Consider the following 25,855-nt stretch of genomic DNA (forward strand, 5'->3'; position numbering starts at 1 on the left):
ACATTAGTTGTGTGCCTAGTTGAGAATTGACATTCCCCCCCATCCCTTTACCAAATCCACATCCATGAGCAGGTCTGAAAAAGATGGATTGGGGCCAGAACTCATGCAGGTGAAGAAGCAGCTGGAAAATACATAATTGAAAATGATAGCATGATGATTAATAGAGATGATGCAAATGCAGACTTTTGTACTTTTTGTCAGTACAATAATAGATTAATAGGCTATACAATTATAATTGAATGCCTATTGTTATTGCCGTTGGATGATAATGATTTTGTGAATGATGAAGTCTTGACACCTCCGACTGCCTCAGTACCTTCAGAGCGTAGGACGGGATTTCTTTAACAGGTTCTATCCTGAGCTCAGTATTCTCCAACAGAATCTACTATTGCCTAGCGTTGTAAAGACAATAATACATTGGTTACCAAAATATGGAGTTGGTCAGAGCAACTAATACCATTACTGCCGTTAGGCACAGTAGTATGTACTACCCAAAAAGTTTTAAATAATGTGTACATTGTTCGCCTCCAATAAAAGCATTCCTTACTGCCCTACACGTCAGTTGATCCAGCATTATTACAGTGGCTAGCAACATAATGAACTGTATATGTATGACAATATTTAGAAATACATATCGCGAATAACGTCAGAAATAGCGATAAATACTCTGCAATTTCTGAGTAAAAAGACTAACAATTTTGACATCATATTAACGTTTGTAGATTGGCTAATGGTAACTGATACCGAGGTTCCAGAGCTAGAAGGAGAAACGATATAAAAACCGTCTACACAGGTACTGAGGCAACCGATATATGGGTTTGCTTTCCTATCCTCGGTTATGAAGGAATTATTGTCTTGTGTCTCCTGCCTCCCTATTAAACCGGACTTCGTCGCAAGCCAGGTGCGTATACACTGTCCCTCAGCTCGAGGCAGTGCACCTGGCTCGTTCCCAGGGTTCGGAATGGGATGTGAGCGAGCTTTACTGTCCCTTTAAGAAACTAAGATGGTTTCCTCTAGATGCAGTTTCTGTGACTATTTCCTTCCTGCCTCGCTCACACAGACACTCAGTACGCTTCAAAACTCGTATCCACAAGCACGTACAGTTATACAGAGAGCGGATGATAGAGAGCGGGAGTCACAAGAAGGATTGCATAGCTAAGCTAGCCGGTTCCAGTTTCTCCATCTGTATGCGCGTTAATTGTCAACGTTAACAGAAGAGAGTACAGTTAGCTATGTGGAAGGATTGAGGCAACATCCCGGTCTGCGATAGATCTCTCAGTAGCCTGCGCCAGTCTCCTATGGTAACATGCTATATTATTGTCAGAATCGTTGCCCAGATATTTAATGGAGTACAACGCGAAATCCATATACACCCACTGCCTTACCCCTTGTCACACACGTCAGTTTTGTTTAAACGGGCACATGTTGATGTGACAATGTCAACATTTAAAAATCGGACGACCGCAGTTGGCTAAACAGAGTAAAGTCAATAGTTAACGGACGGTCATGACTGGACTTACTTTCTTGCTTCGAGTCTCGGTGTGCATCTCGGTGGCTAGGGTGCAGCGCCGGTGAAGGGGTGGAGTAGAGGGGGGGTCGATCGGGTGGGGTAAATTTGAATAATAGTAATCTTGTTGGCAGTTTTCCACCTTAGGAATCAATTAGCTATTTGGGACAAAGTTGTATTGTTTGCCTCGTCCGTTATTATTTTAGATCATATCCACTGCGTCGTCTAGATATTTCCTTCCCCAGTCGCGTCTCTGTCGGTGTGTTGTTGCCGTGTAGCCTACTGGGTTGGGCTCTCGCTCTCTTCGTTTCTCCTCCGCCTCTCCCTGCTTGTGACCCCACCCTGCGTCCCCACCCCTCAACTCTGTCAATCAGAAACTGAGCAGCCAGCCGCAGAGTAGAGAACTACCGAGCTAACTATGCCCGAAAACTACACACTGTAAATGTGCATGCATTTGCTTAATGTTCCATGTAGCTACTGTAAAGCAAATACATTGACACAATGTCAACGTAATTATGACGTAAAGTAAATTGTACCGGATGTCAATCAGGTTAATGTAGCGACCGACCTCAATATTGCATTGCAGTCATTTACTAGCCTGGAACCTATTCAGTGTAGTCAAAGTAAGACCCAAAATTAAATGTTTGTGTTTTTATTATATCCTGTCTATTATGTGCTAAGAGGGGGCTTCTCTACCACACCCTCATTCATGACGTAGGAAGGGTGTGGTACCTATGAAAAAATATTTTCTTAAAGGTACAGGACACTAAATTATGACAATTATCACATACAGTACATTAGAAAGCAATGCTGTAGTATTGAAACAAATCAACATGGTGGATATGGACATCAGTTCTTAAACCAATATATACATTCTGGGTACACTTTCACAACTCTAGACTATATCCTCCAGGGGCTCTTGGTGTTGCGGCAACTTGTGCGACTTACACTGTCTAGCAAATCCATCAGGCGAGTTGGGCGTCTACAAGCCAACTAAGGTTATTAGTGGAATGAGCAGGAACCTAAAACTCATAATCCTTAGTTGACTTCCCCTATACTGCCGTAAGAATTTCTCACCCAATGGGTTGTGAGAGGAAGACAAGGAGAGAGGACACTGAGTATGACACATTGAAAACCTGAAAACAAGTTTTATGCAGTAAACCTAAACCCTCGCGGATGGCTTCTGTCCTCATAGTTTTCCACTTATCAATTTCCACTTCCATTACTAATCATTTCTACAAACATTCTGTTTGATCTCGAGAGTGAAACTGATCTATCACAATTTTCACTACATTTCCCATGTTTCCGCGCAGAGTCCCAAACTCCTTTCTACAAGGAAGAACCACACGAAAACATGCGACGGTAAAAAAAAATAATAATAATACCTAGCTCGCAAATGTTTTTACATATGTTTATTGTGGTTTTATTTGACTGACTTTATTGTGTGTAAATATAACTGTTTAAATAATACTGTAACTAATAACTACGTTATTGTCGCATTAATTACAATGTATAGCTGAAATGCGATTTACTCGTTCGCTAACCTTAGCCAGCAAGTCCAGTAGCACTGGTATAATTGGTTGCTGACGACAGTTGTAGATAAAGCTAAAGGAAGTTTTATGGAATCTTTGTGCTTTTTGTGTGCATGTGTGTGAGCCGTCTTAGTGAAAATTTTGTTGCCTTTTATTTGTCGCTTTGACATGCTCCTCTACCCATGCCCTGATGCCTTTCCATAGAAATAGACTCATGTAACCAGGCCCAACCACAACATCTTGAAATTTTAGGAGCACTTTCGATGTATATATATATATTTTAACACAACTATGCAAGGTTTTCCACTATCCTAACAGTAGGGTATAAGACAATACTTTAATTTCTTGTCAAAATCAATGTGTAGAATAATACCCATACCTACAAAGGATGATGTTACATTTCTTGTGTACCTTTTTTTAGGATACTACACAGTATATACAAGGCACACCCATAATTATCTCCTGTACTTCCATTACTGTTTTGACTTCTGAAGACAATTGTCTGAACCAGAGGTTATGTTAGAGTAAAGTTGGGGAATACTTATGCAGTATGCTAATATCTATTACACACTCTTCATGTGATACATTATATACATATACAGTATGGAAACAGCAGAGTTAATTAGATATAGAAAAATGCCTGGGTGCAAATATCTGAGTGTAAACAGCGTAACTGAATAAACAAAATAGTTTAATGTAATTATTGAAACATTTGAAACATGTATCAGTACCAACTTGAAGGTATAACCTGTGTCTAAAACCTAATACTCATTTAATATAATGTGGTTTGCATCATTGCCGGTAATTGGATAAACTTTCTCAACCCTTCTGTATCAATTATGTTTTCAGGCTCTGACCTTGAAGCTGAAAATCTTAATGACCATGCTGTTGTGGAGAGATGCGGGACAATATCTGGCATAACAAAATTTCAATAGACCACCTACATGAAAAGATGAGACGGACAACATGTGCCCATTGGCTCGTGTGATGCATGTCTCATTCACCTGTTTTTGGAGCCAAAATAATTGTGATAGTTTTGGCATTGCAAATGCCAAAATCTTAATTTTTATCATAATTTCATTAATCGTGCAGCCCTTACCTTTATGACATATAGATGTGTTACCAGTCAAATTGTGTGTCGTTGTGGTTGTCCCTGATGGACAGAGCCATTGGAAGCCTTTCAATGAGGTTCCTGTCAGTAGATATCTTGATAAATGTACAAACACTTTTCTTCTTTCTAAAAGACTCCAACTCTAGTGAGGTGATGCTTCCTGATTTAGCCCAGTCCCTCCCACTACCAGGGTTTTGCAAACATTATGTAAACTGACTAGGTACTGCTAGCTTTCTAACTAACTTTAAACAAAACAATGACTTGTCATCCTGATTTGAAGGATACATTCTTGGAATAGATCATACATGGTAATTGAACATTACATGTCAACTCTTCTATTGCATGTCTTTTATTCATTTTTCAAGTTCCATGTGTAAGTAACTGCTCCATAGGTTTCTCTGTCTGCAAATGTATAACATGAAAATGATGTACCTACTGTTCATTTCCGTTACAAATATTTCCTGAGATATAGTTATCTGAAACATTGTAAAGGCCAGTGCAAAACAGAATAAGTGAACCAAGTGGTCAAAGGTTGAATCTTTCAAATGTTATACATTTATTTTGAGCCTTTAGTTCCGACATTACATTTTGTTTTAAAATGGAAAATATTTATTTGAAATATATCTGCATTTGAGCCTTAGTTTTGTAGTTGTAATTTAATCTGGGTAGTTTTTTATATTCTGCAATAGTTCCAGGCAGCGCTTGACTTAAGTGCAGGAACTGCCAAATCACGCATTAGAATATGTTCATCAAAATGTATGTGTTAATAAGGCTTAACCAATAAGGCTTGCTCTTTTGCCTAAAATAGGAACCGGAATGCTGTTTGCCTAAAATTAGAAGTACCGGGAACACTGTTCCGGACTGTTCCGGCTCAAGTCAAGCACTGGTTCCAGGGTGTAACAATACATAATGTGCACAATTGATTGAATGGTGAATATTTTGCAATCCACTGTAAGCCCAGAACCTATTTTGCCAACACAGTCCTCTTGTTCAGTTGCTGTGCTGATCAATGGAAAGTTAATTACTTCTGATGAATTAATATGTAGCTTAAAGATATTTTTTGTTTCTTTTTGCCATAAAGATTCAACAGTATACATTTACAATAGGCCTAACTATCTGCAACAGAACATCAGTGTTCTTTAATAGCCCGTCAGAGCCCTCACCTCAAACCTATAGAAAGATTAGAGACCTATCCAAACAGATTTACTGCTGTAATCCAAGCAAAATGTACTTCCAAAAAGTGTTAGTTGTAGGGTGTGCACAGTTATGCAACCATTTGTTTTGTGTTTTTTCATTTTTGGGGGGGAAATTATCCATTTGTTATTCACTTCACTTTGTTTTGGTTGGTGACAGGATCTTAATAAAGTGTAACATATGGTCTGACATGATTTATCTTGATTTCAAGAAAAAAAGCTTTATTTTCAGGGTGTGTAGACATTTGATATCCACTGTAGATCAAAGAAATACAGTCATCCTAATGATAAACAAACATTTTGTACATAAAGGGTGCTAAAACCTTTGTTAGCGTAGCAGTGCTGGTGTGGTAGTTGTTTTGACCAAAACCATTGTAGAAACAATATTTTAATAGGGTGGCACTAAATCCATTATCCTCCTGAAGAGTATTGAAGAAGGATGTTTGAGTATTTTTTAATTCTAAGCAACCTGTCTCTACGTTGTTTCGGGTACAATAGACCAACATAGCTACTGTAGTAGGCCTGAACTGCTCTGGATAACTTTAGTAGAGAATGCATGGATATCCTTTCTTTATAATCTCAAGACCAATCCATACATTTCATTCACTTAAAATGTATTTTTATTATTCTTTTGATGGAATAAGTGTATGAGACCAATAGTAAACATTTTTATACTGTGTGTGTTCCAGTATGACCCGTCATGCATGTGAGGATGGTCCAGTTTTGGAGGAACAGGAGACAGAGGGACAGAGACAGCTTCATTGCCTGCTCCTGCAGCAACTGGACACGGATGTTAACATAGACAGGTGAGCCTTCAAGCACAAATCTACAATAGCACCAACCGCACAGTTTACTGGCAAAACTTCTACTCAATTGGTTTTATATAGGGGCTTTCTGCCAACTGAAAGCTCATGTAGCTTTACCTAGTAAGTAACATCATACACCACCTCCTACTGCCACAGCCATACTATTTGCATATTCTCTTACTACACACTTAAAACTAAGGGTGACGTCCCCCATTGCATTCCACTGCCAGACAGCCAGTGAGTTATCCACATCAAGACACAAGTGGCTAGTTCTTTAGACTCTTTTAGCAACATTAACTCATCAGCACATTGCAGAATTTGCCTTAAAGGTGCATTCAGGACACATGATCATCCATCAGAAATACTTTTTAGCTGAACTGTCTCACCTTGCAAACAAATAGTTAATTAACATGACAAAACAAGCGTGACAACAGATTCTACCTTTGTAAAACAGAGAGCAGCACATCCTTCCCAAATGACCTGGAGGGGGGTATTCCGTCAAGGCAGATAAAGGAAAATCCAGGCATATTTCAAAAAGTCTGGCTAATTTAAGTTAGAGTTCCGTTCCATTACTGTAGCTTATAGGAGTCCCTGCTCAGTAACCAAGGTAACTTATACCTCTGAACTAGCCTGCTCCCTCGCAAGTTAACTGTCAAGCTTAATTTAGTGGTGTTTTAAAGAATGTCCAACTGGCGGAAACAGAATCCCAAAAGACTGTTCCATGTATTTTCTCACTCGTATCACTTTTGTCCTGTCCGTGGTCGGAAACATACGTTCGGAATTCTTTCTGTCATTGTCACCAAGCATGAATTGATGTCTTTAATTTAGTTCCAAAGAACATATCAATAGAAATAAACAAGTTAAGAAAAGCATGTCTTACCTCTTTCACTGTCTTCAAAAGCCAATAGTTAATTGACATAGGCCTAGACTATGGCTGAATCTCAAATCGCATACTAAGTACTACAAGTACAGTACGTACTTCGCAGGTGATGGTAGTACGTTCTGTTTAGTTTATAGTAAGTATGCCAGTATTGGGACTGAATGGGACCTACATTGTCATAATATTGTGTCATGCACATAGTCTTTTGCGCCTATAATATTGGGGAGGCCTGAAAAAGAGGATGACGTTAATACACAGGCTTGTCAACCTTTAGGCTACACTGCATGCACAATTATTAGGCAAGTGAGTTTTCTGATCGTATAAATTATTTCTATGCACATTTTCCAACTGCAAAACATATAAACGTGAATGCTCATTGGATTGAATCATTTTCAGGTAAAATTTATTGGTGTAATGAGGGAGGGTGTGGCAACAGTGAATAACACCTTATATCAATGTGTGCATAATTATTAGGCAGCTTCATGACCTCAGCTAAAATGGGCCAAAAATGTTATTGAATTGACACTGAAAAGTAATAAATTGTAAAAGGCTTTTCAGACGGATGCAACACTCTTGAAATAGCTAAACTATTGAGGCGTGACTACCGGTCACTCAAACATTTTGTTGCGAATAGTCAACTGGGGTGCAAAAAACGCATGAAGAAAAGATGGGAATTAACAGCAAAAGACTTGAGAAGAATTAAACATGAATCTACCAAGAACCCATTATCCTCCCGTGGCATCAAATTCCAGAACTGCAACCTACCTGGTGTGTTCAGACGTACAAGGTGTCAAGTGCTCAGAGACAAATGGCGAAGGTCAAGAAGGCTGAAACACAACCACCACTGAATAATATTTTAAATGTACTGTATAGATTGGGCAAAGAAATACCTGAAGACATCTTTTTTAAGGTTTTATGGACAGATGAAATGAGTGACTCTTGATGGACCAGATGGACGGGCCCGTGGCTGGATCACTAATGGACACACGGCACCACTTCAGTCAGGCGCCAGCTAGGTGGAGGAGGGGTACTGGTATGGACTGCTATCATTAAGGATGAAGTAGTTGGACCTTTTGGGTTGAAGATGGACTGATATGATACTTTCTTCAAACAGTGGTACAGGAAGAAATCCTCAGAATTAATGCAGGACAATGCTCCATCACATGCATACCACTCCACTGCTTGGCAGGCAAGCAAAGGCCAGCAAGGGCCACAAAGATGCCCGAATAATGACCTGGCCCCCCCTTCCTCTCCTGATGTAAATCCTATTGAGAATTTGTGGGCCCTTCTCAAACATGAGATTTACAGTCAGGGAAGACAATACACCTCTTTGAACAGCATTTGGGAGTTGCTGCTTCAGCAAAAGTTGTTTGAGAACAATTCAAGAAACTGACAGACTCCATGGATGGAAGGTTCATGGCAGTTATTGAAAAGAGGGTGGTTATATTGGTCACTGAATATAAGGACAAACATTTTAATTAATTCTCATTCTGTGTTACTTATTTGTTACACATAATTTTGTTTGAATAAACAAATGAGTTGGGAGAATTTTTTATTTTTTATTAGTTGCCTAATAATTCTGCACACCAATTGTTGCCTAATAATTCTTATTTATTCCCCTGAGAAAGATCAAAACTCACTTTTCCTTTGTTAAACATTCAGGTTTGAGGTTCAGTGATATTTTGGATTAACTGAGAGCATTGTGTTTGTTCAACAATAAAATAAATCTTGAGGAATACGACTTGCCTAATAATTGTCAGCGCAGTGTACTTTACATTTATTTTAACTATCACATACCTGCAACAGAATAAAACGCCTCCTTGATTCTTTTTGTTTCGAGATGACCAGGGAAAGTGAAAATATTCAGATACTGCTTTAGAGCAAGACCTACCCTTATTTACCTGCATGCAGTTGCCTTCTCAATACCTTCTGCATCACCAACACTGTACAAGAATGTCCAAATACAAATAAACGCAGAGCTATGCAGACAGACTGAACAGTGGTCAAGGCTTGGCTGCATTGAGTGTGCTTCCTTATGTGTGGTTCCAGCAGACTGCATAGGTAAACTTCGCTGGGCCTACTGAACCTGTACCTCTCCCACTGACACTCATCAGGGAAGCCCAGTGGAGAACTTCTGTGTCTGAAGACGCTTGGGCCTGGTGGTGTAAACGCTCTGTGTAGAATCTGAGCACCTTTATCCACAGGGTTGTTGAGGAATGGACATGCCATAAGCGTGGCAACTCGCTGGTCTTTAGAGGCACTGCTTATATATGCTGAATCGCATACTATATAGTATGCCAGAATAGTATGTCTCAAACCATTGTCTGCAGAAAAGAGTATCCCAAATGTTCCCGGATGGTCTACTATTTCTAGTGGATTTTCTAAGTATGCACCCATGCATGCTTTTTAGGGTAATATACACCACAACTACTTGCGCTGTGAAAGAGGAAGGGTTTCCACGATTGTCTCGTCTTTTTACTTGACAAAAAAGTCAGTTATCGTCACCTACATTGATAGTTATTGAATCAATGTCGAACATTCTTGTGCCCTGAAATAGCTTTGGTAGTGTAAAGTTGATCTTTTCTTGGAATAGTCACAATTCTTATGACTATTCCAAGTACAAACATGCTAGTATTACTGGCTTATAAGCTTTTAAAATGGCCAGTGGCAAAAGCCATACTGTTCCTAGATGCTATTTGTGGTGGAAGTAAACCTCGTAAGAAACGTTAATCAGTTTAACACTGATTAATGGTGTCTGGCTAAATATTCAAACTTGGGGTGATATTAATGCACAACTAAATGTAATGTTGAGACAATCAATCAATCAAATGTATTTATAAAGCCCTTATTACAACAGCAGTTGTCACAAAGTGCTTTTACAGAAACACCCAGTCCCCATCTGGACCTGTGGAGGCAGACTATGTCAAATGGAAATCTTTCCATAACCTAAACGTACAGGTATCTACTGGGGGGATATGTCCACACACTGTCAGGCAGAATAGTAATAATTGGATTTGGATGCACATTTGCAGATCAATCAGAAAAAAACTGGTATTTCCTTTCCTAACCAAGTATGTCATAGTACTAACATGTAGCTGCAAAAGGCCTATGAAACCTCACACAATGTCACTCCCAAAGTAAAAAATATTATTCTGGTATATGAGCAATGTTAAGATAATTTGTAACTGGAATTTACATTTTGAAAGACACCATTGCATCAACTCTTCTTAGTCATGCTGAGCAATTTAAAATGAATGCTCTGCTAAACAAAGTGTGCCACATCAGTGGTCACCCTCTATGCTATCAGATGATCTGCGAGGGAAGTTGCTTGATATCTAATATCAAAGCTGTTGCCATGTTATTTTTTGGCTATGTTATGTCAGTTATGTAACTTAGCCTACAACATAATTTTAAATTATATCATATAGATATAGTGTGGGAAAAAATAATTTGATCCCCTGCTGATTTTGTACGTTTGCCCTCTGACAAAGAAATTATCAGTCTATAATTTTAATGGTAGGTTTATTTGAACAGTGAGAGAAAGGATAACAACAAAGAATTCCAGAAAAACGCATGTCAAAAATGATATGAATTGATTTGTATTTTAATGAGTGAAATACATATTTGATCTCCTCTCAATCAGAAAGATTTCTGGCTCCCAGGTGTGGAGTGCTCCTAATCTCAGCTTGTTACCTATATAAAAGACACCTGTCCACAGAAGCAATCAATCAATCAGATTCCAAACTCTCCACCATGGCCAAGACCAAAGAGCTCTCCAAGGATGTCTGGGACAAGATTGTAGACCTACACAAGGCTGGAATGGGCGAGAAGACTATCGCCAAGCAGCTTTGTGAGAAGGTGACAACAGTTGGTGTGATTATTCGCAATTGAAGAAAAACAAAAGAATGGTCAATCTCCCTCAATCTGGGGCTCCATGCAAAATCTCACTTCGTGGAGTTGCAATGATCATGAGAATGGTGAGGAATCAGCCCAGAACTACACGGGAGGATCTGGTCAATGATTTCAAGGCAGCTGGGAACATAGTCATCAAGAAAACAATTGGTAAGACACTCTGCGTGAAGGACTGAAATCCTGCAGAGCCCGCAAGGTCCACCTGCTCAAGAAAGCACATGTACAGGCTTGTCTGAAGTTTTCCAATGAACATCTGAATGATTCAGAGGAGAACTGAGTGAAAGTGTTGTGGTCAGATGAGACCAAAATTGAGCTCTTTGCCATCAACTCAACTCGCTGTGTTTGGAGGAGGAGGAATGCTGCCTATGACCCCAAGAACACCATCCCTACCATCAAACATGGAGGTGGAAACATTATGCTTTGGGGCTGTTTTTCTGCTAAGGGGACAGGACAACTTCACCGCATCAAAGGGACGATGGACGGGGCCATGTACCATCAAATCCTGGGTGAGAACCTCCTTCCCTCAGCCAGGGCATTGAAAATGAGTCGTGTATGGGTATTCCAGCATGACAATGACCCAAAACACACGGCCAAGGCAACAAAGGAGTGGCTCAAGACTAAGCACATTAAGGTCCTGGAGTGGCATAGCCCGTCTCCAGACCTTAATTCCATAGAAAATCTGTGGAGGGAGCTGAAATTTCGAGTTGCCAAACATCAGCCTCGAAACCTTAATGACTTGGAGAAGATCTGCAAAGAGGAGAGGGACAAAATCCCTCCTGATGGAGGCCAACTACAAGAAACGTCTGACCTCTGTGATTGCCAACAAGGGTTTTGCCACCAACTACTAAGTCATGTTTTGCAGAGGGGTCAAATACTTATTTCAGTCATTTAAATTTTTGACAAGCGTTTTTCTGGATTTTGTTGTTTTTATTCTGTCTCTCACTGTTCAAATAATCCATTATAATTATAGACTGATCATTTCTTTGTCAATGGTTAAACATACAAAATCAGCAGGGGATCAAATACTTTTTCCCCCTCACTGTATCATCTAGCCTGATAATATAGCCAGTCTTACTTATCTAGTGATCTGAATGTTCATTAATTAAAAATGTAACAATAAGTAGTCTAGTATGATTTATGCATTTAATCTGTCAGTAGTTTTTTGCCAAGCCATCTCCCTCACCTTGTGGCAGTATTTCAATGGAACAATCATGTGACTGCAGCCCACCTTTAAACCATCCCATTCATATGAAATTGCTGAAAATAATGTTAGAACTCCTAGTCTCTTGTATTTCGTTAATAGGCTTAGAAACCACTAACATATTGTCCCAGATGTTTTGCAAAGAGGAAGTGTTTTGCCCCTGCGGCACTGTACAAGCCTTTCGGAGAGCAGGCTGCCGGCGTGAGGAGTCTATCGCAGTTTCAGGCTCTCCAGGATGGGGAGAGGGAGCTGGCCAGTCTCAGGGAGCTGGGGCTCACAGACCTGGAAGTAGAACTGTGGCTGAACAGACACCAAGCAGAGAGCTCTGACAAGGTAAATCTGTATAATTTGGAACATTTGGATCATATTCAGTACCATTACAGGGTTACACCCTTATCCCTCATCTCTTATCAAGGAAGGAAGGAATGTAACAATAAGATGTTCTCACAGGAAGTCTTTGTCAAGACACACAAAAGAACTGGCTGTGTAGCTTGATATTGATGGTTTGATTTGTGGGTCTCTGTAGTCACCCAGACACCCATCCAAACTGTAAATAAGCAAGAGTAAATTATGGGTTCAAGTGAGGAATTGCATTATGTTTGTTTTCATTTGAGTCCCACCGAAATGTGACTTCTGCTTTCCACCCAGCACCGCTGGAACAGAAAGGTGCCTGTGCTGTCACAGTAAAGATGGACTCCACGATCTTACGTCCACCCAATATGTATGATATGTTACAGTGAGGGTAAACATTATTTGATCCCCTGCTGATTTTGTACGTTTGCCCAGTGACAAAGAAATTATCAGTCTATAATTTTAATGGTAGGTTTATTTGAACAGTGAGAGACCGAATAACAACAAGAAAATACAGAAAAATGCATTAAAAAAATGTTATGAATTGTTTTGCATTTAAATGAGTGAAATAAGTATTTGACTCCTCTGCAAAACATGGCTTAGTACTTTGTGGCAAAACCTTTGTTAGCAATCACAGAGGTCAGACGTTTCTTGTAGTTGGCCACCAAGTTTGCACACATCTCAGGAGGGATTTTGTCCCACTCTTTGCAGATCTTCTCCAAGTCATTAAGGTTTCGAGGCTGACGTTTGGGAACTCGAAACTTCAACTCCCTCCACAGATTTTCTATGGGATTACAGTCTGGAGACTGGCTAGGCCACTCCAGGGCATTAATGTGCTTCTTCTTGAGCCACTCCTTTGTTGTTTTGGCCATGTGTTTTGGGTCATTGTTATGCTGGAATACCCATCCACAACTCATTTTCAATGCCCTGGCTGAGGGAAGGAGGTTCTCACCCAAGATTTGACAGTACATGGCCCCGTCCATTGTCCCTTTGATGTGATGAAGTTGTCCCGTCCCCTTAGCAGAAAAACAGCCCCAAAGCATAATGTTTCCACGTTCATGTTTGATGGTGGGGATGGTGTTCTTGGGGTTATAGGCAGCATTCCTCCTCCTTCAAACACGGCCAGTTGATGGCAAAGAGCTCGATTTTGGTCTCATCTGATCAAAAAACTTTCACCCAGTTCTCCTCTGAATCATTCAGATGTTCATTGGCAAACTTCAGACGGGCCTGTACATGTGCTTTCTTGAGCAGGTGGACCTTGCGGTCTCTGCACAATTTCAGTCCTTTTCAGTAGTGTAGGATTTCAGTCCTTTTCAGTAGTGTGTTACCAAATGTTTTCTTGGTGACTATGGTCCACTCATTAAAATGCTAATCAATTAATATAATTTTTGACATGAGTTTTTCTGGATTATGTTGTTGTTAGTCTGTCTCTCACTGTTCAAATAAACATACCATTAAAATGATAGACTGCTCATTTTTGTCAGTGGGCAAACATACAAAATCAGCAGGGGATCAAAAAGAAAAATCACTCACTATATGGATTGAATTTGTAACGTCCTCGTAAATCGATGAAGTAGTAGCCAATAGGATGGCTTAGTACAGGTCCTCAATATGGGTTGTGTGGATGAGGCAAATATGTTCAACCATATACTAATTCGTTTTGAGAGATTAAATACATTTTCCCTCCATACATCATAGTGCAATTGCGAGCACTCTGGGCAATGTGATATAGGTAGCCATGTTTTTTTCTCGGTCCCACAGAGTCATGGAGTGTGTGCAGCCCCTGGGGCAAGACAGCAGCGTTTGCAGGTGATCCAGAATAAGATAGACGCCAGGTCGGAACTCATGTCCCGCCCACAGCGTTTCTCAGCCAGCCGACCTCTGTCCCGCAGAGAGATGGAGATTGAGAAGGCCCTGTTCCATGGCAATGACCGCCTGGGCTTCCTGACTGCTCTCTATCACCAAGGTGAGGCATTAGGAAATGTATTATACCTAGTGCCTGGCAAAAACATTTAAGGTAGAAAAGGAGTTAGCTGAAGTTCCATATCAGTTTCCAAAACATGTTGCGTTATTTTCTATGACTACATCCACTACCCAGATACCAAATAATTTCATTTACCACACCTACACAATGTAGATGGTATGCTGGTTCTGTTTTTCTCTGTGTAATTCAAACGCTGTTAAAACGAAGAACTGGTCAGCTTGTGTTGCTCAAGTCAATTAATCATTCAATCAAATGTATTTATGAAGCGCTTTTACAGAACTCTCAGCCTGAAACCCCAAGGGGCAAGCTAGTAATCGGACCTCAAGTATAATTGACACCATCTCCGCTTTGTGAATGTCAGCACGCAAAACACTCAGGGCTGACCAAAATAAGAATTGATGAGTTGATGCTAGCAACAGTAGAGTGAATGATGTTAGCGCAACCTGGTTAGATTGCTAACAGCCTCATTGGGAATGAGCATGATAACAAGGTGGGGAGATTTAAACAAAAAAAATAGGAAGGAGAAAACTTTGCTTATGAATAGCTCATTATCAATATGACAGCCCCATTGAATAGCCCAGTGAGAACAGTCAATAATCAGAAAGTGGAATCTGCGTTACACCACTCAGACATTGGCAGGAAAAGACTATCCCTCAAAGCACAGCAATTAACAAAGGACACTTGTGAGAGAAACCACAGAGAGGCCAACAACTGAAAAAACACAATCTGAAAACATGAATGTGACCCAACACATGCTCAACACAAACCATTCCTATAGTGAACTATGGCGATGGCAGCAGCATGCTATGGGGATCCTTCTCTTCAGAAGGTGTTTGGCATCTTGTTGATAGGAAGAAAGGTTGGGCAAGATGCATGGAAATAATGCTAGAGACCCTGCCTTAATTTGCAAAAAATAATGAAGCGTTGGAGGAAATTCACCTGTCAATAGGTCTGATTACAAGCACAAGGCAAAAGCAACGTGGCTCAAGAACAGAAAGTTGAATGTCCTATAGTGACCTGATGAAAGACTTCAATCCCATTGAGAATCGTTGGCACTATCTGAAAACTGCAGACACAAGCAACGTTCCAACTGGACCATCCTCTGCCAAGAAGAATAGGCCGGAATCGAAACCATTACAAGACCACAGAATACCTGACTTAAAGCTATTATTGAAGCAAAAAGTGTCTCTACCAAATATAAATGTGTGGGGATGGAATATTCATGGAAGCAACATACACTAAACAAAATTATAAACACCTTTTATTGTGGCCAGCCTAAGGCACACCTGTGCAATAATCATTCTGTCTAATCAGCATCTTGATATGCCACACCTGTGAGTTGGAAGGATTATCTCGGCAATGGAGAAATGCTCACTTACACAGATTTAGACAGATTTGTGAACAATATTTGAGAGAAATAGGCATTTGTGTACGAAGAGAAAGTCTTAGATCAGCTCATGATCAATGGGGGCAAAAACAAGTGTTGCGTTTATAATTTTGTTCAGTGTATTTTGCTTTATTTAAAAAATCATACATCATATGTTAGAATACAATAATACATTTTGAGTGTCAGTGTTTTAAAATGACATATTAAACATAAACGGTACATTAAAATGGAATTATCAAAAAGAGTACTTTTAACAAGCATTGTATATTTTGGATATTTCATGCTTTCATTGATAGAAATGTGGGAAGTGGGAAAGATCATGGAGTACTAACACTTGTGGCTTGGCCTACTCCCGCGGTCTGGGATGCTTCCTCTAGTGCACATACTATCTAATAAAGCATAAAATACCAGCAAAAAAAGAAAGACTTGACATACTAACATTTAAATGTCCCTTACAGAGGAAGATGGACAACCTGACCAGCAGGGGGCATCCTCCTCAGATCCCCTGGACTCCCTGTACAGAGATGTGCTTACTGACAGGAGAAAACAGAAAGCTGTATCAGAGGAGTCCACAGGAGACTCATCTTTGCCTCAACCTCGACCACAGACTGACTTTGATCAATCACAGAGCTCATGCCAAATCACTGACCAATCACATGTCCTGCCTGTCTGTCAATCTGATATATTGAGTGGCGGGATCAAGGACTCTGACAAATTAGCCATAACTTGTGAGGCTTCTGGCCAATCACAAGCTCAAGACAGACCTGGACACAAGCGACTGGCAGCTCCAAAGAGTATCAATGTGAGGCAGCCAATTGGTAGCCTGTGTGGTGTGGCAAAATCAGGCACTGGGGGACCAATGATGGTCCAGGGCGAAGTAGAGGAGATTTCAGAGGAAGAGATTCAGAAGAACCGCGAAACAGAGGAAGGGATCCGGAACATTCCACGGTTCTGCAGCTACCAGCCAGGGGTACCATCAAAGGTACTGGATTACCAACATAAAAAAATCAGTTTATATCATTTAATTTTTAATAACTATTCACTGAGAGCATATTACTCACTTAACACATCAGGTAGACTTGTATGAAATACAGAACATCTATATGAAATGAAAAAATAGTTTATTGAGACTTTTTAAGTCAACCCACCTGTAATTTTGGGAGCTATTTTAGTATCTACTTTCAGTTTTTATTTGTCTTCTAAAACTCTGGACAAGGTTTTATGAATGCACTTGATGTAAAATGTAGTTCAAATACAGAGTAATAAATCCTATTAGGCTGCTTTTTAATCATTCATATTTAGGTTCTCTCTCAATTGCATCATGTACACATTTGGATAGCCTTTTCCCACATCAGTTGGCTGGTTGTCCAGAGTTGTTGTCGAGTTATTTTAACTAAAAACACTAAAATAGCCAAAATTAGCACTCAACCTCACCTATGGCTGGCACTTTTGCTTTTCAAATATTTCAAAGCATACTAATATGTTTCATATTAACGTTATCGAGAAAGTGTAATAACTGTCACAGCCATTATAAAATTAAACAGCTGACCAAAGACAGGACAGATTTATACAGTTCAGTCAGTGCTTACGTAATGTGGATTCTTCACTATATGATGTTTGGTTGTTGATGCTTGCTGTAACGAGCATGGTGATTTAGCAAAGCAACCATGACCCTGCAGCAGTGCACGCAGATTGGTGACAGATAACTGTCATCCAAAATATAATGGAAATTGCAGCCTGGGTCACTCCATGCTATCTCATACCTGTTGCCTCACGCTCCCTGTCACTGTAGGTGTTGTGCGTGAAGAATCTGAGCGCTCATGCCTCTGTGTCCCAGCTGGTGGCGCTGTTCTCCAGGTTTGATCATGACGTCGACCGGCCAGTGCTATATCGTCTGCTCACTGGCAGACTGAAGGGTCAGGCCTTCATCACACTATCAGGTACATGCACACCAACACACTATTAGATAACAAAGTTTACTCACACAGACACTATCAGATGACAGACTGAGTTTACTCTCTCACTCCCTCTCTCACGCTCTCTGTCTCCCTCGCACGCACACACGCACGCAAACACGCTCTAGTTCTCACAGGTAGGCTCACATTGCTTGTATACACTCTCCTTCTCTGTATCTAAGGTGACTGACTAACCAAGCGTCTACATACTCACCCTCTTCTTCTATCACTAGGCAACATGCCTGTTCAAATGTTTGCCATTGTACACATTAAATATAAGACATCCTAAAACCATTTTATTACATGCTACATCGTATTACAGTGGGGTAAGTGTTATTATTTTCCAGACACAGAAACAGCCCGAAGAGCTTTGGAGATGGTGAATGGCTACCGGTTAATAGGGAAACCTCTGGTTATAGAGTTCAGCCGGGAGCGAAGGGTGGAGCAGGACCTGAAAAGGGAGAATGAGGGGGAGAAAAGGAAAGAAGGAAGCGAGCAGTCTCTCCCTGATCCCAGTGCTGCTGACAATATAGCGTCAGCACCGGTCGGGACGTGAATAAGAGACTGACCACATGTCAAAGGAAGACAATGGTAGACGTCTAGGTGCTTTTCAGGAACCACTGGTTTGACATTTTTGGTTATTGTGCAGTTTGGTGGGTGTCTGAAGGTCAATGAAAATTTGAATTCATGCATTTTTTTAAATGTATTATTGCATTGACAATATGAAATCTGATTATGAAAATAATTATATTTGAAGAGTTTTAGAAATCTTGCTCCCAGTCTCCAAAGTGTCATTCCACTGGTGTTCACTAGAGGTCACTAATACACTTCACTGCTTGTCACAAGTGATTCTCCCTTGGTCCCACTAACAAGAATGCCACTTTAATGTGTTTAGGGATTCTGTTTGGCTTTAGTCTTCATGTATGTCTCTGGAGGGAACACTTAAGTGAGTTTTGCATGGTATTCTTTTCTCTTTTCCCACAATTTTTTTTCTCCTAGCCTATAAGTCCAAATAAGTACCTCTTATTACAAAATGTAACCGCTGTGCTTATCCAAAGCGACTTAAATAACTGAATGCATATTTTTATATTGGCCCCGATGGGAATCAAACCCACAAACCAGGCATTTTAAGTGTCATGCTTTACCAATTAACCTGAGCTACACAGATGTTATCACTATTAGGGTTTTTTATCTGCTGTGTTTAGTGTCAATCAGCAGTTCAAACAGCAACGTTTGACAGTCCTGGCTTTTAAAAACCAGAGGAATGAGGATGAATAAATGTGATACTGAAATGGTAGCCAGGACCTGACCATCCATGATAGCTCAAAATCATAGCTTTTACTATGTTTTGAGGGTTTACATATACAAACCTTTGAGTAAAGCAGACATTTTGTGTTGGAGTGACATACAATTAAACTACAACTTATGTTATTGAAGGGTCAATGAGAGCATGATTCATCAGTCCAGAAATAGAACTACCATTTGTGATGATTGCTTAAAAACGGTAAAAAGATATGCTTGGTTTTTAAGTAATTCGAATTGAAGGGCAGTTCATAAATAAAAGGAACCAGCTGCAGGGTTGTTGTATTCTGGTAAAGTGCCAGACCCTCAAAACACACTAAGTTTGAATGTAACAGTATAATCACATACTGAGAACAGAATGTAATTTTCTTTCCCTCCAGCAGTAGGTTACAATCTGGGGGATTTGTTGGACAGCAGCAGTTTTTGAGGACAATAAATTATTTGAACCAAATCTCATTGTTACTTTGCTTTCCCAATGATACAAAGAAACAAAGGTCTTGTCTATCTACAGAATTTCTCTAGACAAAAACCAGGCTCTAACCTGTTTTCCAATATCCTCTCACAGAACCTCAACCCCAGTAACCCTGAGTCACCAACAAAGACACCAACTGTTGATTAGGGAAACTTTGCTATGTGTTTATATGCTCCCTTTTCTTGTTTGTCTTTCATCCATGGTTCATGGCTGTTTTTGGAATTGGAGGGAGATAAGCGTCCCTTTTGCAGAAGATTATATTCCAGTGTCAATATGTCACTTCAGTTATAAAGACAATAGAATGACCGTTTGAAGATCCCAATATATTTTATTTAGCTCAATCATTGTTTTTTTCAGTGCAGTGCAATGTTATTAAATGGAAAGTTTGTTTATACAGTGTTAGAAATCTTTTTTTAAAACACAAACCGACATGAAAACCAATCTGTACATCTCATTAAATCTCTTTAAAAAATTTGCAAATTGGAAGGTAGGATTAAACGTGCAGTATTAGAAGACAATGCATTTCATCATGAACATTTGTGATTTTAATAAAACATGAAGACCTATTTGGCTGTGGGATTCTGTACTGCTGTTAGCAAACCAGTGGGCCATAATACAGATACCAGGTTGACAGAAAGAAGTGCATGGTTGCAGAGGTACATTTTGCTGTGTGTGTTGACTTTCTAAATGTGTGTTTATTTTTAAGAGCCCTTAATATATAAGAGAGCAATCAAATCAATTTAGGACAAACACATTAATTTTCTATCAAACATGTTTCAGAGTTAGAGTTCCATTTTAAATTATTGTTGCGCTGAATACAGTGAGGGGGAAAAAGTATTTGATCCCCTGCTGATTTTGTACGTTTGCCCACTGACAAAGAAATCTGTCTATAATTTTAATGGTAGGGTAATTTGAAAAGTGAGAGACAAAATCCAGAAAAACACGTTATAAATTGATTTGCATTTTAAAGAGTGAAATAGGTATTTGATCCCCTCTCAATCAGAAAGATTTCTAGCCCTCGTGCCTTTTATACAGGTAACAAACTGATATTAGGAGCACACTCTTAAAGGGAGTGCTCCTAATCTCAGCTTGTTACCTGTATAAAAGACAGCTGTCCACAGAAGCAATCAATCAATCAGATTCCAAACTCTCCACCATGGCCAAGACCAAAGAGCTGTCTAAGGATGTCAGGGACAAGATTGTAGACCTACACAAAGCTGGAATAGGCTACAAGACCATCGCCAAGCAGCGTGGTGAGAAGGTGACAACAGTTGGTGTGATTATTCACAAAGGGATGAAACACAAAAGAACTGTCAATCTCCCTCAGTCTGGGGCTCCATGCAAATCTCACCTTGTGGAGTTGCAATGATCATGAGAACGGTGAGGAATCAGCCCAGAACTACACGGGAGGATCAAAGATCTCAAGGCAGCTGGGAGCATAGTCACCAAGAAAACATTTGGTAACACACTACTGAAAAGGACTGAAATCCTACACTACTGAAAAGGACTGAAATCCTGCAGCGCCCGCAAGGTCCCCCTGCTCAAGAAAGCACATGTACAGGCTTGTCTGAAGTTTGCCAATTAACATCTGAATGATTCAGTGGAGAACTGGGTGAAAGTGTTGTGGTCAAATGAGACCAAAATCGAGCTCTTTGGCATCAACTCAACTTGCCGTGTTTGGAGGAGGAGGAATGCTGCTTATGACCCCAAGAACACCATCCCCACCGTCAAACATGGAGGTGGAAACATTATGCTTTGGGGCTGTTTTTCTGCTAAGGGGACAGGACAACATCACCGCATCAAAGGGACAATGGACGGAGCCATGTACCATCAAATCTTGGGTGAGAACCTCCTTCCCTCAGCCAGGGCATTGAAAATGGGTTGTGTATGGGTATTTCAGCATGACAATGACCCAAAACACATGGCCAAGGCAACAAAGGAGTGGCTCAAGAAGAAGCACATTATGGTCCTGGAGTGGCCTAGCCAGTCTCCAGACCTTAATCCCATAGAAAATCTGTGGAGAGAGCTTTAGGTTCGAGTTGCTCGAAACGACTTGGAGAAGATCTCCAAAGAGGAGTGGGACAAAATCCCTCCTGAGATCTGTGCAAACCTGGTGGCCAACTACAAGAAACGTCTGACCTCTGTGATTGCCAACAAGGGTTTTGCCACCAAGTACTAAGTCACGTTTTGCAGAGGGGTTGAATACTTATTTCACTCCTTAAAATGCAAACATTTTGACATGTGTTTTTCTGGATTTTTTTGTTGTTACTCTGTCCCTCAGTGTTAAAAAAAACCTAGCATTAAAATTATAGACTGATCATTTCTTTGTCAGTGGGTAAACGTACAAAATCAGCAAAGGATCAAAAAAAAAATGCCTCACTGTACATGTAGTACAAATTGATCAGAAGTTCATTGAGATAATTCATCAGAAGTTCACTTGTGCTGTACAAGTCTTGTCACACGATAGTTTGTCACAAACCCCCCCCACCCACACAATGCTAGCTCCGAACATGCACCAGTTACGCTCGTTATTCCCTGCACCATGTAAGAGTCTGCGTGGTGTGTTTTCGTGCGATCAGACATACCCAGTAACATCATAGCCCGCCACTGGGTTATGTCGTGGATTATTCTTGGCCCCCTGGGCGGGGCTGCTGGACTGGGTCGTAGTGCTAGTGTGACTCCTTGCCAGAGTTGTCGCTTTGGCGGCAGCGCTGGCTGCCATCTGGAGTGTTGGGCTCCTGTAGGTGTGTGAGCTGTTCCTGGCCCCCCCAGTGGGCCCCCCCGGGTAGGGGTACCCTGCGCCGTGCCTTCTCCCTCCGCCGTGCCCCCTGTCCTGCATCTCACAGCAGGACACACAGAGCAGCCCGCCTCCCAGCATGGAGAGCATAGCGGCAGCCAGCCCCACGTACAGACACTCCCCCAGCTCGTACTTCATGCTACTGGGCACAGCGGGCTGGTAGAAGTTGTGGACCACCTCGTGGGTTGTCCATGACACTGGGATAAGAGCCAGGAATCCTGCCGTGAGGAAAAGGCATCCGCCGGTACCGGCCACCCGGCTTTTAACCGCCGTGCCCTCCATACAAACAGTGCACTGCATGCCCACAGTAGAGATAGCAATGGCCAGGATGGAAAGGACCACTGAGACCACCATGAGGGCCCTAGAGGCTTGGAGGTCAGAGCTCAGGGCAAGCATGGAGTTGTAGGTCTCGCACTGGAATGCCCCGGTGCTTTGGTAAACGCACTCCATCCAGAGCCCCTTCATGTTTGTGACGGCCGTAACGATGTTGGACCCAATGTGGGCGGACATCCGCCAGTAAGGCAGCAAAGTGGACACCAGCGTCCCCAGCATGCCGAGCAGACCTAGGAAGAAGCCCATAAGTTCTAGAGCAGCGTTGGCCATGGCTGTGTTGGTGGTGGCGGCAGTGATAAGGATGTAGATAAACCTTCTGGCTGTTCCTCTTCACTTTCACAATATCTTGGTCCTTTCAATTCATACACTGTCAATAGCCCCCACACAAACACACTCTATGTGTCACACTTGTACCTCAGCGACTGCTCCCACAATACTGTTCCTTGTTGCAATCTTCTAAACTCAATGCTATTTCCAAGACTGCAACTAGCCATGGAACCTCAAACAAACTAACAAAACTTACCTATAAACTTGAATTAGCAGTGCTCCAGTAATCTTAAGCCACCCTGTAAACCTTCTAAATGGAGCATCACACTAGCTTGCCACAGCTCGGTCAAAGATATGTTTTTTTTAATGAGTGAATATAACAAAGTTTCTAGGTCTACACTAGCTGCAGTCATTACTGTTTTCTCGGTCTCTCTGCTGATAAGTATAGGTTTTGCCCCTCTGTATTTGTGAAGCCACTGTCACTCTAACCTATCATGTCCTTCACCTCTCCATGTACGCACACACACACACACACACACTGATATCCCTATTAGCACAGTTGGTTAAACATTCATGCAGTCATATCTCTGTCCTAAATCAGACCTTTGGTACATAGTCCGGGCCACAACAAGGCCAGCTGATGGACAGGGTAGGCCAAGGAGAGCAGCACTTCTGTCTCCTCCCGCCACTTCTATGGAACTGAGGGTAAACATAGAATTTCTATGTTAGGAACGGGAGCCCATTAAAAAAATATCTTAGCTCTAACATTACATTACTGATTGAAACAAAATCAATCTCACACACACAGTCTCTTTCCATCAGACACACACGTACCGTCACAATGTCCCTGCACCTACTTGAAAGATGTAAATGTTATTCCTTTAAGGGAACAGACAAGTGTGACTTCATACTCGGTCTAAGTGAGAATGGTGCTCTGCTCCTAATCTGCTTTAATCTGTGCTCACATGTCACCAAACGGCGTAATGGGATTAGCATACAATCCACTCACTCCATTTCAGCTGAGCAGAGAGCTGGAGAGAGTGGGAAAGAGAGGGGTGGGGGGGGTGAGGGAGTGTTATAGAGAAGGTGAAAGAGAAGGAGAGTTTGAAAGATTTAAAATGAGGGGAGAAGGTGAGAAAGGAAAGAAAGAAAGAAGGGAATGAGTTAAAGAGGGAGAGAGCAGGTGCAAGGGAGGAAGGGTGAGGCAAAGGTAGTGAGTTAAGGAGAGGGAAAGAAAGAGAGATACAGTATCTCACAAAAGTAAGTACACCCCTCACATTTTTGTAAATATTTGATTATATCTTTTCATGTGACAACACTGAAGAAATGACATTTTGCTACAATGTAAATTAGTGAGTGCCCAGCTTGTATAACAGCGTAAATTTGCTGTACCCTCAAAGTAACATATCACACAGCCATTATTGTTTAAACCACAGGCAACAAAAGTGAGTACACCAAATTGGACCCAAAGTGTCAATATTTTGTATGGCCACCATTATTTTCCAGCACTGCCTTAACCCTCTTGTGCATGGAGTTCACCAGAGCTTCACAGGTTGCCACTGGAGTCCTCTTCCACTCCTCCATGATGACATCACGGACCTGGTGGATGTTAGAGACCTTGTACTCCTCCAACTTCCGTTTGAGGATGCCCCAGAGATGCTCAATAGAGTTTAGGTCTGGAGACATGCTTGGCCAGTCCATAAACTTTACGCTCAGCTTCTTTAGCAAGGCAGTTGTTGTCTTGGAGGTGTGTTTGGGGTCGTTATCAGGGTGGAATACTGCCCTGTGGCCCAGTCTCCGAAGGAAGAGGATCATGCTCTCTTTCAGTATATCACAGTACATGTTGGCATTCATGGTTCCCTCAATGAACTGTAGCACCCCAGTGCCGGCAGCACTCATGCAGCCCCAGACCATGACACTCCCACCACCAGCAAACTTTCTTGTACATCATCTTTAGAAGAGGCTTCTTTCTGGGACGACAGCCATGCAGACCAATTTGATTCAGTGTGCAGTGTAAGGTCTGAGCATTGACAGGCTGACCCCCCCCACCCCTTCAACGTCTGCAGCAATGCTGCCAGCACTCCTACTTCTATTTCCCAAAGACAACCTCTGGATATGACGCTGAGCATGTGAATTCAACTTCTTTGGTCGACCATGGCGAGGCCTGTTCTGAGTGGAACCAGTCCTGTTAATCTGTTGTATGGTCTTGGCCACCGTGCTGCAGCTCAGTTTCAGGGTCTTGGCAATCTTCTTATAGCCTAGGCCATCTTTATGTAGAGCAACAATTTTTTTGTCAGATTCTAAGAGAGTTCTTTGCCATGAGGTGCCATGTTGAACTTCCAGTGACCAGTATGAGGGAGTGTGAGAGCGATAACACCATATTTAACACACCTGCTCATCATTCACACCTGAGACCTTGTAACACTAATGAGTCACATGACACCGGGGAGGGAAAATAGCTAATTGGGCCCAATTTGGAAATTTTCACTTATGGGGTGTACTCACTTTTTTCGCCAGTGGTTTAGACATTAATGGGTGTGTGTTGAGTTATTGTGAGGGGACAGAAAATGTACACTTTTATACAATTTACACATTATAGCAAAGTGTCATTTCTTCAGTGTTGAAAAGATATAATCAAATATTTGCAAAAATGTGAGGGGTGTACTCACCTTTGTGAGTTATTGTAGAAGTCCAAGGTCCAAATGCACCAGAAACACAGCTTCATTTCCAGCAGTAGAGTTTATTCGGGCATACTGCGCCACAAAGGGTATTTCCATTGGACCAACATGGCCAAACTAAAGCGTATAAAAAGATAGTCATGCTCGGTGACATTGTGGTTCCACATCACAGCTGGGATCTCAATGG

General features: G+C 41.3%; 3 protein-coding genes across 9 annotated transcripts in view; 1 reads left to right on the top strand and 2 right to left on the bottom strand.

The window, feature by feature from the left end:
• The window catches only part of klf8 (Kruppel-like factor 8), a 43,044-nt gene extending 40,953 nt beyond the window's left edge, over positions 1-2,091 (bottom strand). Inside the window, exon 1 of one of the 3 annotated variants that reach the window (XM_010864928.4) lies at positions 1,521-2,091. In XM_010864928.4, coding sequence (XP_010863230.1) covers positions 1,521-1,547 — 27 coding nt within the window. In that variant the 5' untranslated portion in view covers positions 1,548-2,091. The remainder of the gene's footprint in view (positions 1-1,520) is intronic. The other 2 variants (XM_010864927.4, XM_010864929.4) reach the window with 2 other exon arrangements.
• rbm41 (RNA binding motif protein 41) lies at positions 1,088-19,985 on the top strand. 3 transcript variants are annotated; one of them, XM_020048237.3, is made up of 7 exons: positions 1,088-1,301; positions 6,033-6,149; positions 12,274-12,475; positions 14,255-14,459; positions 16,323-16,846; positions 17,657-17,804; positions 18,167-19,985. In XM_020048237.3, exons 2-7 carry the CDS (start codon positions 6,034-6,036, stop codon positions 18,373-18,375), a joined length of 1,404 nt encoding a protein of 467 aa, XP_019903796.2. In that variant the 5' UTR covers positions 1,088-1,301; position 6,033; the 3' UTR covers positions 18,376-19,985. The 3 variants fall into 3 exon arrangements, with proteins under 3 accessions (XP_019903796.2, XP_034149292.1, XP_019903797.2); XM_034293401.1 differs by lacking the exon at positions 1,088-1,301 and adding an exon at positions 2,694-2,869; XM_020048238.2 differs by lacking the exon at positions 1,088-1,301 and adding an exon at positions 4,989-5,080.
• A 1,822-nt stretch (positions 19,986-21,807) lies between these two features.
• On the bottom strand, positions 21,808-24,005 carry cldn2 (claudin 2). 3 transcript variants are annotated; one of them, XM_034293404.1, is made up of 3 exons: positions 23,825-24,005; positions 23,594-23,689; positions 21,808-22,953 (listed from the first exon to the last, which is right to left on the bottom strand). In XM_034293404.1, the coding sequence occupies exon 3, from the start codon at positions 22,940-22,942 to the stop codon at positions 22,169-22,171; it is 774 nt and encodes a 257-aa protein (XP_034149295.1). In that variant the 5' UTR covers positions 22,943-22,953; positions 23,594-23,689; positions 23,825-24,005; the 3' UTR covers positions 21,808-22,168. The 3 variants fall into 3 exon arrangements, with proteins under 3 accessions (XP_034149295.1, XP_034149294.1, XP_034149293.1); XM_034293403.1 differs by having other exon boundaries at positions 21,808-23,689; positions 23,848-24,004; XM_034293402.1 differs by having other exon boundaries at positions 21,808-23,689; positions 23,825-24,004.
• Positions 24,006-25,855: the final 1,850 nt, after the last annotated feature.

This window comes from Esox lucius, chromosome 7, assembly GCF_011004845.1.
Source record: "Esox lucius isolate fEsoLuc1 chromosome 7, fEsoLuc1.pri, whole genome shotgun sequence".
Lineage (NCBI taxonomy): Eukaryota > Metazoa > Chordata > Actinopteri > Esociformes > Esocidae > Esox > Esox lucius.